The sequence below is a fragment of the Gekko japonicus genome, unplaced genomic scaffold (assembly GCF_001447785.1).
Source record: "Gekko japonicus isolate JY-2015 unplaced genomic scaffold, Gekko_japonicus_V1.1 scaffold3716, whole genome shotgun sequence".
Lineage (NCBI taxonomy): Eukaryota > Metazoa > Chordata > Lepidosauria > Squamata > Gekkonidae > Gekko > Gekko japonicus.
The window spans coordinates 41,569-54,263 of record NW_015167651.1 but is presented as its reverse complement, the minus strand read 5'-3'; the positions used below and the strand labels follow the sequence as shown (position 1 = coordinate 54,263).

Genomic DNA, 12,695 nt, shown 5'->3' with positions numbered 1-12,695 from the left:
AGGAGGAGGAGGAGGAGGAGGAGGAGGAGGAGGAGGAGATTGGATTTATACCCTGCCCTTCACTACCCAAAGGTGTCTCAGAGCGGCTTACAAACTCCTTTCCCTTCCCCTCCCCACAACAGACACCCTGTGAGGCAGGAGAGGCTGAGAGAGCTCTGAGAGAACTGCTCGTGAGAGAACAACTCTTATCAGAACTACAGCTTGCCCAAGGTCCTCCAGCCAGGTGCAAGTGGAGGAGCGAGGAATCAAACCCGGTTCTCCCAAATTAGAGTCTGCACACTTAACCGCTACACCACTGCTGGCACCCCAGGGCCCAATTCACAGTGTGTGCAGAAGAGGGGACAAGCCATTTTCCCAACCAGAACCAGCCCTTGGAGGCTCATATTTGATCTGTGGCGGGCAGGGCCGTAGCTAAAGAAGAAGAAGAAGAAGAAGAAGAAGAAGAAGAAGAAGAAGAAGAAGAAGAAGAGATCGGATTTATTCCCCGCCCTTCACTCGGAGTCTCAGAGCGGCTTACAAACTCCTCTACCCTCCCTTCCCCACAACAGACGCCCTGTGAGGTGGGTGGGGTTGAGAGAGCTCTGACACAAACTGCTCTTTTCCAAGGACAGCTGTGCCAGAGCTTGTGACTGACCCAAGGTCACATCAGCAGGTGCAAGTGGAGGAGTGGGGAATCAAACCCGGTTCTCCCAGATTAGAGTCCACACACTTAACCACTACACCAAACTGGCTCTCCTTCCTAGTGGCCCCCTTCCTAGTGGGGGGGCCTTGGGGAAAGTAAGGGGGCTGGAGTGTGTGTGTGTGCGCGCGTGTGCGCGCTGCGCACACGTCACCCAGAAGTGATGTGATGCCCTCCCCCCTTCTCTCTCTCTCCAAGCTTCCCCCCCATGCCAGAAGACGCAAAACGAGGCCCCCACCCCCGGGACACCACACCAGGGGGAGGGAGGAGGTCTCTCCCCCCCCCACCCCAGGATCCCTCGCAAGGTGGCCGAGGATGATGCCGGCCCCCGTGCAAAGCAACACCACATCCGATCCGACTCGTCTTGCTCGGGAAGTGTTATGTCTGGGCACGAGCAATCTTTAACAGGGAGCACCCCCGAGACTGCACGCGGCGCCCCCGGCCGCTGTTGCGCTCGATCTACCGTGGCGGGAGCCCGGCGCGTGTCAGTGCCCCTTCCCCGCCCAAGGGCGAAACGGAGGCGCACCCCCTCCTGCAGCCAGATCTCCCCCCAGCTCCATCTCTGCGCCGCAGCCGGCCCGTCCGGCGATGCACCAAGAGCGGGCGGGACGCAGCGCAGCCCCCCTGCAAAAACAACAACACTCCCCAACCCCTGCTGCTGCCGCCGCCACCACCCCGGCAAGGGCTGTCTCCGCAGGGCCCGGCATGCCTACCTGGAGCTGCTGCTGGAATTCCTGGTCCAGCTTCCGCCAGTCGTCTCCCGACACTTCTCCAAGGGTGGCCCCATCCTGCCCACCGGCTCAGCGCGAGCCCCCAGCCGGTCCCAGGCCCACGTGTGCGCCCGGCGTCATCAGCCCCCCCAAAAAAGGGATTTGGAGGACCGGAGCCAGCGAGCGAGCGACCCTCCAAGTGGGAGGCTCAGAGGAGGCGCCCTGGGCCAGAGCGGAATGTCCCCAAACGGCTGCAAAAGGGCCCCGGCCCGGCTGTCTCGCCCAGCCCGCCACCAGCCCCAGATCCGGCCGATCCGGCCCTACCTTCCGTGGTGCCCACGCCGGGCCGTAGCGCACCCAAGAGGAGCCCCACGCAGAGCCAGTGGGGGCCGGGAAAGGGCCCCATTGTGCTCTCATTGTCAATCCCGGCCAGCTCATGGCTCAGCTCCCCTGGGGAGAGGAAGAAAGGGGGTGAGGAGCTCTCTCGCCCGACGGCCTTTCCCAGCACCCCCGGCCGCCTGCGCCGTCCTCCGTTTGCGCCGCAGCCCAACTTCCCAAGCCCTTTTCCAGCGACTTCATAAAAGGGCACCACCTCGCCTCGCCACTCGCACCGGCTGTCGAGAACGCGCCGAGCGCCCCCCGAGGATCCCAGCTCCCTCGGGAGTGGCGAGAACCAGTTCTGCAGAGCTTCGGTCGTGGGAAAACCGCGAGATGGAACTTTCTTTACTAAGTTTCCCTGCACGTTCTCGCCTCTGCTGCAATTGCGCTCGGGCAATCCGAGTTGGGGAGATGGGGGGAGGGGGCCCGCAAAATCCGCGGGGAGGCCCGGCCCCCAGGGCCCCACGCAGGCTACGGGCCTGGTTGTGGGCTACGTGGGTACTGATGAGTGACAGATATAAGTTTCCACAGTGGGGAAAGCAGTGGCTCCCCAAGGCCATTTTGGTGTGTGAAAATGATACAGAGGAGGTGTCGCCCCTGCTCCCCACACACCACGTGTGGCAGAAGGACTTGGTGGGGCCATGTGGAGCAGACCCTGTGGGGACTCTGGCTAGATAATCTCCTCAGCACATGGAGTGGGAGACCCTACCAGGGGCTAACAAGACCGGATATCCCTGATTAGCGTGTCTAGCCTGACATGCACATGATAGGGCAAGAATGGATAATAGCATGGGGTATGACCCTAGGACTGGGCCCAAGGGAACTTGGGAGTGAGACTCACAAGGAGGGGACAGCTACTGGGACAGTCACTAAACACCGTTTTGGGGATGGCTGGCAGAGGAAGCAGGAATTGCTGTAGCAAAGGCCGGGTGGAGATAACTGCAGCCCTGATTGCTAAGGCGCCAGTCGAACCGTGAGCCCAGGTTGTGTGCTGTTTTCTTCAGGATGGAGTCACAGCCCCTGCTTCACATACTGCAACCATCCACCCTACTGGTGAGCCGAGAGGCGCCAAGCCCCAGGACACCACGGTAGCAATCAAAATGGGGCCTCAGCACATATGGGAGTTAAGTGCTAAGCACAGAACTCCCAAAGCATGTCTAGCCAACAGGACTTAGGATGGAGATGAGCTCTTTGTAATGGCATGAGTTTTAGGCTTGTATGTGGTGCAGGGAGGAAAGTCTGCCGTATTGCAGCTGAGGTCAATTTTTTAAAAGAGGTATCTGTGGTATAAATGTATTTATCTGCGTTTCTTCTTGCCTGCCTTTTCTTACTTCTCTTGAGTTATGTCTATTTACCAGTAAAATAATTTATATTTAGCTTCCGAGCAATATACTCCACACTATTCATGGCACAATATTATCATTCAACATATTTATATAAAACTACATGTACAGTATCATAACTTTGTTTAAATATTATTATAGTTTTCTACAGGGCAATTATATACATTTCAGATGGCTGAACCTCCTGTTTGGTAAAAAGACCCGTGGATGCAACATATGCTTGACAATTAGTCTTCAACTGTGGGTGCCTTGTCCCAAATAAAATCCCAAATCGTCATTTATTGCTTTGTCTTGGTGACATTGCAGACCAGATCCCATTCACTGTCCTGTGTCCACTTAGAGATGCTCCTTAGACATCTCAGCTATCACAGCTCATCATCATCTGAAAGGGCATCGTGATAGTCTGTATCGACATACAAGAGGAATCCTGAAAACAAACTATCTGCCCATGTGGGATCAGCAAACAGGCCATTTTGATCAGTGTAGAAAATCTCAAGCCATACCTCATCCTCTGCCTGAAGGTACATCACCGTTGACCCAGAAGCTACGTCGTGGTTTCCTGTGTTAGCATCAAACGTCTTTATCCGGAACTTCCCGTTATGAACCAAGCCAATTGCAAGATGCTTATTGGCCAAAGTGATGTCATAAGAGAAGTAATAGATCCCTGGGATAGCACATATAAACTTCCCGGTTGAAGGGTTGTAATGGCCCCCTTCATTGAAGAGAACTTTATTGAAGATAATTGGTAATCGCTCCTCTGGGTAGCTCGTGGTGATCCCAACAGAAAAGGCAGATTTCAGGACTATTTTCCCACACTTACACACTCCTGGTGCACCAGGTTCTCCTTGTTCTCCTTTATCTCCTTTTGGGCCTGCTGGACCCACAGAACCCACATCGCCTTTAGCACCCCCCATTCCTGGAGGTCCTTTTTTACCAGACTCCCCTTGGTCTCCTTTCTCTCCAGGTGCTCCTACTGGACCCGTCTTTCCTCTTAAACCTTTAAAAAAAGAAAGTAGGTTATCATTGCTGTCTACAGCAAGTGATTTTCTTCCAATCAAAGGGTAAGATTGGTTAGAACTTGGACGAGGGTCTTTTGATTTGTGACTCTATACAATTGGCAGCCTTCTGAGAGCTGACCTTTGTAGGCCAAGTACAGACAATACAAAGATTGTTCTTAAATTTGTTTTTAAAGTCTGTCCTGATTTTATATAATCTAGCAGCAAAATATAGTTCCAGGCCCCATGGGGTGCCCTACGTGGACTTTGTAGATTACAAAACGGCTTTTGATAGGGTCGCCTGGGATAGATTATGGGCTAAATTAGAGGCATCCTCAGTAGATCACAGACTACTTGATCTTATTCCTGTCTTGCATGAAAATAACATCTTGACTGTAAGATGTAGCCAACAGGGCCGCCTATCTTGCAGGGTCCCTGTCAAGAGGAGAGTGAAGCAAGGCTGTATTTTGGCCCCTCTGCTATTTAATTTTTATATCAATTCAATACCAAAGTCTATCAAATCCAGATTTTCACCTGCCAGACTTAGCAAATGGACCAATACCTGCCTTATTATACACAGATGACATAGCCATTTTATCCTATTTAATAATAGGGCCTAGAAGAGCCCTTTGGGCTCTAAAAGCATCTGGCAAAGAGAGACAATTAATGATAAAGTTCCAAATGACCAAGATTCTAGTCTTCTCCAGAAGCTATGTTAGACATAGATACAAGTCAATGGACACGACATAGAACCGGTGAAGATCTTAAAATAACTAGGCGTAGTGTTTCAATCAACAGGTTCGTGGAGGGCTCAGATGACCCAGGTTACCAAGAGTGCCTGAGGACTGGCATTAGCTCTTCTGAGATTTTTCTACTTGAAATGGGGCTCACATATCACCTATGTAATTAAAGCTTTCCAAGGTAAAGTGACACCTCATCTCCTGTATGGTTCACAAATCTGTAGGTACAAAGACTTCCATCCCTTGGAAGCAGTTCAGTCTAAATTCCTTAGATGTATATTTGGTGTTTCTTGATGAGCACCAAAAACAATTCTTGGGATAGAATAGGGGCAGATGTCACTTGACGCTCGTAGTTGATATCAAGCTTTATGTTCCTGGCTCAAGAGAAGTCTTAACGCATCTGGATTAACCTCCTTAATTCTTGCGGACAGCCACCACTCAGGCTGGGTGGATGTGGCTGAGAATAAGATACAACTGCTCGGCTTTCCCCCCTTAGCAATATGCCATCTCGGGTTCTCGGGAACTAAAGAAGAACTCAAACAACGATTCTGGGATACAGTTCTCCAAGCCGATAGATCTCGGGCACATCTCTTTCTGGTGGCAGGGAATCGTAGCCAAAACTTTGTGCAGGTGAATTCTCTTTACGCTTTAGAATTCCCCAAAGACCACAGAGCTTTTGCCCTAGTCCATTTTAACTGCCCGCCCTCAGCGCTACGGGGATACACTTACATACTCCCTACTCTTAACATCTGTGTTCCTGCCAACTGAATGCAGTCAAAACAGTGGAACATGTGTTATTATTTTGTCCATTTTATAAGGACATCTGTTCCACTTATCTCACCCCTATTCTATTCCAGTGTCCAGAAAAATCTGGAAAATTCTACCTGTATCTCCTCCTTGTAGACCACTCCAGTGAGACCATCTCTAAAGTGGCCAAATTCTGTGCCCAGACTCTGTCCATAAGAAAGCAGATATTCCAGACTTTTAAATCACTTTTATGTATAATTAATTACAGCACAATAAGGTTGTGAATTTTAATCCTCATATTTTTAATCGGGCTCTCCACACCCCCTTCCGCTCCTGAAGCCGTGGTGAGGGTTGTCCGGGCCTCCGCCGAAGTAGTGACAGGAACAGGGGCTGTAGTGGTCGGCACCTGCTCCGTTGTAGTCATGGGCACAACTGGCTCCTCCTCTCCGCTCATCTTTGTCAGGGGCGGGTAGAGGTCGGTAAAGGGATTCCTGGCCAAACTGTTCATGCACCACATTGTGAAACTGCACTCTTTACCCGCAAAGATAATTTCAGACAGGGGAGTGCAATTCGTGGCCAAATTCTGGAAAGGCCTCATGGACTTGTTAGGGGTGGAGCAGGGCCTCAGTAGTGCTTTTCACCCAGAGACTGGCGGGCAAACAGAAAGGGTGACCCAAATCCTGGAACAATTTTTGTGGTGCTTCACTAACTATAGGCAGGATGATTGGGTGGACTTGCTCCCTTATGCAGAGTATTGCTACAATAACACTGTGCATTCCTCAACAGGACTCTCCCCTTTTAAAGCTGTGTTTGGGTATGAGGGGGGTCCTTTGCCTCTCCTCAAGGAGGCCAGTGGGGAGCCTGGGGGCGAGGTGCAGACCTGGTGGAAGACCCTTCAGGACACCTGGCCTGTCATCCAAAAGACTTTGGACCGGGCTAAAGCTGCTTACAAGACCCAGGCCGACAGAAAGCAATCGTTAGGTTGGAGGGTTGCCAAGTCCGTTTCTCTTTGCAGCGGGGGGCCCCCGGACGGCGTCCCGAGCACGCGCGCGCCACATGCATGTCAGCCGGATGTGACGTGATGACGCCGGGCACACTGGGGGAGGGGCCACAGCCATCTGAGGGGAAACCTCTATGTTTTCCCCTAAGATGGCTGTGGCCCCGGCGGCGGAAATCGGGCCTCCAAAGCGGGGGATAATCTGCCCCCCGGGGGGACTTGGCAGCCCTATTAGGTTGGGACTTGAACCCGGGGGACACTGTCTATGTGTCAACAAAGAACATGTGGGGGTTACAGCCTAGCCAGAGGTTGGGGTGGAAATATGTGGGCCCGCTCAGGATATTACACAAGCTGAATAATGTCACTCTTGAACTTGACCTGCCTAAAAATCTGAGACATTTACATCCCATTTTCCACCATAGCCTTTTAAAGAGAGATCCAGGGCCAAACGTGTGGAGATCGCAACGGGGCCCCCTCCTGTGATGGTGGATGGAGACCAGCATTTCGAAGTAGCCCAGATCCTGGACTCTAAGCTAAAACGGGGGAAAGTGTTTTATCTGGTGGAATGGGTGGACTTCGGGCCGGCTCACAGGGGTGGTAACTAAGGAAACAAATGTAAGAAACTACTTGGCAAGTAGTTTTATGAATGAAAGAATGTCGGAGAATCCAAAATAATTCTGCAGACCCTGTCAGAAAACATGTACTGCTTGTAATCAGTGTTCCCTTTAAGCTGAGTGTGAGCTAGCTCACAGGTTTTTTTAGCCTCCGGCTCACATATTCTTGCCTTAGCTCAGGAAGGAGGGCTCCAGAGCAGACTAATTGATGCCGGAGCCAAATCGCTCGCTCACAACTTTCATGCCAGGAGCTCACAGAGTGGAATCTTTGCTCACAAGACTCCACACAGTTTGGAGGGAGCCTTGTTTGTAATCAGTGCCAAGATTAGCAGCCTCCAGGTGACACCTAGAGATTTCCTTCTGTTATAATTGACCTTTAGATGAGCAAGATCAGTTCCCTCGGGTGAAAATGACTGCTTTGGAGGCTGGACTGTCTCGCATGTTACCCTGCTCAGGGCAGAATGAACATGTGAAAGAACTGTGGAGATAATGAAATAGCGGGAGAGGAGCTGGCTACACGTTGGGAGTTAGATCATGTAAAGGTAAAGGTTCCCTTGCTCGAAAGCCAGTCGAGTCCGACTCTAGGGTTGCGGTGCTCATCTCCGTTTCAAAGCCGAAGAGCCAGCGCTGTCCGAAGACATTTCCGTGGTCATGTGGCCAGCGTGACTAAACACCAAGGCGCACGGAACGCTGTTACCTTCCCACCGAAGTGGTACCTATTTATCTACTTGCCATTTCTTGCTTTCAAACTGCTAGGTTGGCAGGAGCTGGAACTAGAGACGGGAGCTCACTCCATCATGCGGCACCCGGGGCTCGAACTGCTGAACTACTGACCTTCCACAGCCTGAAGTTCAGTGTCTTAACCACTTGAGCCACCGCAGCTCCATATAGGAGGTTCCTAATGAGTAATAATCCTGAGAGAGAGCATAGGATGGTGAATGCAGTGGAGGGACAGAGAAACATCTGAGGGTTCCTGGGCCCTCCCCCCAGTATTTTGGGATGGGAGCCAACCACAATATGCATTATAGGAATTTTGTCCTACAGGCTTGTAATTTTTTTTAAATGATTTCATGACTGACCAAGTTTTATGCGACAAAGTTGAACCAAGTCCATGGGGGGGGGGGGGGGGGGGGGGAAACCAAGAATTTTCTAACAAAATTAAGTACAATGAAATGAAATTGAGTGAAATATAGTTGAAAACATTTGTAGCATATGCTCAATGGGTGAGCATTCCAATCTGGATATTTGTCAAGGAAGCTGAATACTCAGATTTGATTAGTGAGTTGGATGGAACATTTCATTTCAGATGTACAGAGCAAAAAACTGAATTCCACTCTCGGGAATTGAGTACAGTTGTGCTTGTTTTCTTTCCCTGAGGAAGTGGGTTTGCTTTTTTTTGTTTGCTCTCAATTATTTTTAACACAAGAACTTGAAAGTGTTGGGGAGACATCTTGTTAAATAAAACAGAATATCAATCATACTCCGTCTATTAGCAAACAAACCACCCCGAATTTCTCTATATAAGAGATTCCAGTTTAGTATGAACTCCTTTCCTTCCAAGTACTTTTCCTGTCTCATTCTATATACTTTCTGTCTGCTCCTGCTGTCTGCTCAAATCTCTCTAGGGGGTGTTCTAATCAATGCTCCCTCTACGCTATGGAGTCTTGTGAACAAAAATTCTACTTTGTGAGCTACTGGCATTAAAGTTGTGAGTGGGCGATTTGGCTGCTGCATAAATTAGGTCATCCTGGAGCCATCTTACTGAGCGAAGACAAAAATGTGTGAGCAGGAGGCTAACAATATGTGAGCTAGCTCACACGAACTCAGCTTAGAGGGAACACTGGTTGTAAATAATAATCTGTAATGTATATTTTAATATTACACAGCACATTTTAAAGTGTCCAGAGTGCTTCATAGGCATTATTGTTGCATCATAATTACAATGACCCTTTAAGGAAGGCCGGTAGCATGCCAGTGTGGCCAGTGAGGTCTTGAGACGACATGGCTGGCCTCAGCCTGCCTATCAAAATTTGAGCCAGCCCTTTCCTCACCTGTAGCTCCATCTCTGAACTGCTACATGACGACAACTGCAAAACTCAGGTCCAGCTCTCTATAGGCCACAGATCAGAGAGGTGGAAGGTGTAATTTGGAAGCAGGTTTTGTGGCTTGCTTTTTTTTTTAAGGAAAAAATCTTCAGTACCTGGATTTCCTTTCTCACCCTTTTCTCCTTTCCGGCCATCTCTCCCATCCCGTCCTGGGATCCCAATACGGCCGTGGGGCCCGGGCACCCCACTGACTCCAATGGGACCCATGGGGCCTGGCAGTCCCGGGATGCTACAGATATATCTTGAAGAAAAATTTTCCCCTTTAACCTGGCTGTGAAGAGCTTGTCCACTTGTATAGAAAGCAAAGCTGGTGACATACAACAGCACAAACATCCTGGGCACTGCAAAACAACAAAAACAACAACAGAGATGAGCAAACAATGAATTCATTGTATTTCATTCAAGCTTTATGAATAGGATGCAATCCACATGAACAATATAGACAGGGCTTTTTCTTTTCAAAAAAGAGGTGCCGGAACTCTCAAGAGGGAAATGAAGTTTTCAGTCCTTATACTGAAAACTCATGAACTTTTAGACATTAGAGATAGAATTGTGTCAAAGAGGTTCCAGAACTCCGTTCCAGTGCGTTCCCCAGAAAAAAGGCCCTGCCATCATGCCAGATATGTGCATGTTGTTTAACCAAAGGTTTGTAAATTAGTTTTATGTTTTTATGTGGAGACGTGGTATGTCCTAGTGATAGCTTTAGACTTAGAGCATAATCATAATACTTACACAGCACAATATGATGCATGCTTACTCAGAAGTAATACCATTTGAGGCGAATGGGAATTATATCAAGATAGGTTTAAACAGGACGGTGCGGCAGCCTTTTGCCCTAGAGTAGAAATCTTTGGTAGTTCATTGTAATCATCTACTACTGTTAATTCAAGCCAGAGTGATGCTTCAGGGATCGATGCTCCAGAACCACACCTCTCTGATGTATTGTTTGGCTGAACTACAAACTGGACTTCCTTTCCTCCCAAAGTCATAGTCTGGCTGAAAACATGAAAGCAAGATTTTGCACAGACCAGAAGCTTGAAGCTGGCTTGCTTTGTAGTTGCTGCTGAGAAGACGTTTTTCATGTCCTTTACTCTTGCTGAAGCTCTCCCTGATTGCTGTGAACTGTGTGACCAAAAAACCCATTCTGTGATAAGTATCAAAACTCTGTTTGGATCAGTTCTCTTTGCAGTTTCTTGCAACCATTGTGGCTCAGTTCAGATATCATGAGTGACCTGGAGTCTGTTTGGAATGAGCATGAACCATAGAGTTGAGAACCTCCAGGAAACACCTGGAGATCTCCTGCTATTACAACTGATCTCCAGACTGCAGATATCAGATCTCCTGGAGAAAATGGCTGCTTTGGAGGGTGGACTCTCTGGCGTTATAGCCTGCTGAGGTCCCTCCCCTCTCCAAACCCCGCCCTCCCCAGGCTCCACCCCCAAAATCTCCAGGTGTTTCCCAACCCAGAGCTGGCAACCCTAATGAGCCTGGCTAACAGACAGGCCTGTGTGCTTTCTCCCCACTCTTCCCTTCCGTCCCATGGGGAGCAGAGATGGAAGATGTGGATCTTCTGCTAATTCCAAGCAGTCACAATGTCAGATTGCCGGCACTTTAACTAATGGAGGTTAATTTCTTTCCTGGTTCCTGGGATTTTAAACCAGAATTAAATTATGGTTACGAATCTCAGTTCCCTGGAAATAAATGACCATTTTTACTCAGAAAGAAAAAGCTCCGGTATAGATTGATCACAGTATAAGATCTTGCCAACCTCCAGGTGGCATATATCAAAATGAGAGCTCGCAGGAGGAGATTGTAGCAATATTGAGACACGCCGTGAATGAATTACGAACAAAAGCAGAAAGATTATATTGTACAAAACAATTCAAACAGTTTTAAAGCATTGTTAAAGTTCAACAAACCCTTATATATTCTTAAAGAGCTAGGATCAAAAAGTACTTTATACAAAGGGAAAACTCTAAATGAAGTCCACAAATCCTTTGTATAAAAAGCTTCAGGAGAACAAAGATTCTATGTCTTGCAGGAGTCGCAGCTATACACGGCTGGCTTCACTGCCGCGTTCATGTTCTACTTCTTCAGATAGCTGGTACTCTTTAACTGTGAAATGAAATAAAGTTTCAACAATTCTCCTTCAACGAGTTTTCCAATCGCTTCACTGACATGTTCTCTTTCTGCTGATTAGGCTTCTACCACTATTGTTAGAAGCTTTAAAACTGTTTGAATTGTTTTGTACAATATAATCTTTCTACTTTTGTTCATAATTCGTTCACGGAGTGTCTTTATATTGATACAACCTCCAGGTGGCAGCTGGTGATCTCCCACTATTACAATTGATCTCCAAATGATCAAGACCAGTTCCCCTGGAGCAAATGGCTGCTTCGGAGGGTGGCGTCTATGGAATTATACCCTGCTGAGGTCCCTCCCCTCCACAAACCCTGCGTTCCCCAGGCTCCACCCCCCAAATCTCCAGGTTTTCCCCAACCCAGAGCCGGAAACCCTAAAAATATAGCCAGCACATGTTAATAAAGACCAATTTATGCACAGTTGCAGAAGACGTACCTAATAACATCGGCTGCGAAGTACCTTGGGGATCAGATTTGGAGCCCACGCCTTGCAAGCTAGTAGTCCTGGGTTCAGTCTCTGGCATCTCCAGTTAAAGGATTTCCAGTGGCAGACGTGGAGAAGACTTTTCTCTGCTCGAGAGGTCCTGAGAGTCAGAGCAGAGAACTATTAGCAAGATAGTCCACTGGACTGACCTGACATAAATCAGCTTAATGTGTTACATATCCCTAAAGCCTAAAATCAAACACTGGAAAGCAGTATTTTACACAGGCAATGTTCCCTTGTGCAATTGTTGTTGTTTTGTTTAAAAAAAAGGGGGCCCAAGAAAAGAAAGGTCCACACCCAAAACACCACACAGGTGTAACTTTACCCATTCAAATGAACATGATGTATGCCAGGAGAATACTTTCACAAACCATTCCTGTACACACCTCATGATTAAAAATGCCGTGAGGAAAGGGTGGCAGAAACGTCTAAAGCTCTTTTTCCCCACAACACAGGGAACAGGCATGCTTGAAAACCAGTTGGGATGGGGCAGAAGTGGCCCAGGCAACGTGGCAGGCATTTGCTTCCCAGAAAAAGCTCAGGAAAGGGGTGGAGAAGCTCTAGAGTTGTCATGTCCTCCCTGGCCACCAGTATGTGTTTGTGGGGTGCAGAGGTAGAATTGCCAGTTACAGGTTGGGATGGTCTTGGAGATTGGGGAGTGGATCAAGAACCAGAAAGGTTAGTTACAAGCAAATTATAGGTCCAATTACTAAAATCAATATGTATAACCTAAATATTAACAAAAATACATGTATTTATCAT

At 48.5% G+C, this 12,695-nt stretch overlaps 2 protein-coding genes across 2 annotated transcripts in view; both read right to left on the bottom strand.

Moving 5' to 3' along the window:
- LOC107112891 (coiled-coil and C2 domain-containing protein 2A-like) overlaps window positions 1-3,174 on the bottom strand; it is a gene marked incomplete at its 3' end in the record, with an annotated part of 80,019 nt that extends 76,845 nt beyond the window's left edge. The window contains exons 1-2 of the mRNA XM_015414094.1: window positions 3,123-3,174; window positions 1,714-2,076 (exon numbers count right to left, since the gene is read on the bottom strand). Coding sequence (XP_015269580.1) covers window positions 1,714-2,076; window positions 3,123-3,174 — 415 coding nt within the window. The remainder of the gene's footprint in view (window positions 1-1,713; window positions 2,077-3,122) is intronic.
- Window positions 3,175-3,266: 92 nt separating this feature from the next.
- C1QTNF7 (C1q and tumor necrosis factor related protein 7) lies at window positions 3,267-12,029 on the bottom strand. The gene is made up of 3 exons (XM_015414095.1): window positions 11,886-12,029; window positions 9,404-9,649; window positions 3,267-4,107 (listed from the first exon to the last, which is right to left on the bottom strand). The coding sequence occupies exons 1-3, from the start codon at window positions 11,971-11,973 to the stop codon at window positions 3,476-3,478; spliced, it is 966 nt and encodes a 321-aa protein (XP_015269581.1). The 5' UTR covers window positions 11,974-12,029; the 3' UTR covers window positions 3,267-3,475.
- Between the last annotated feature and the right edge of the window lie 666 nt (window positions 12,030-12,695).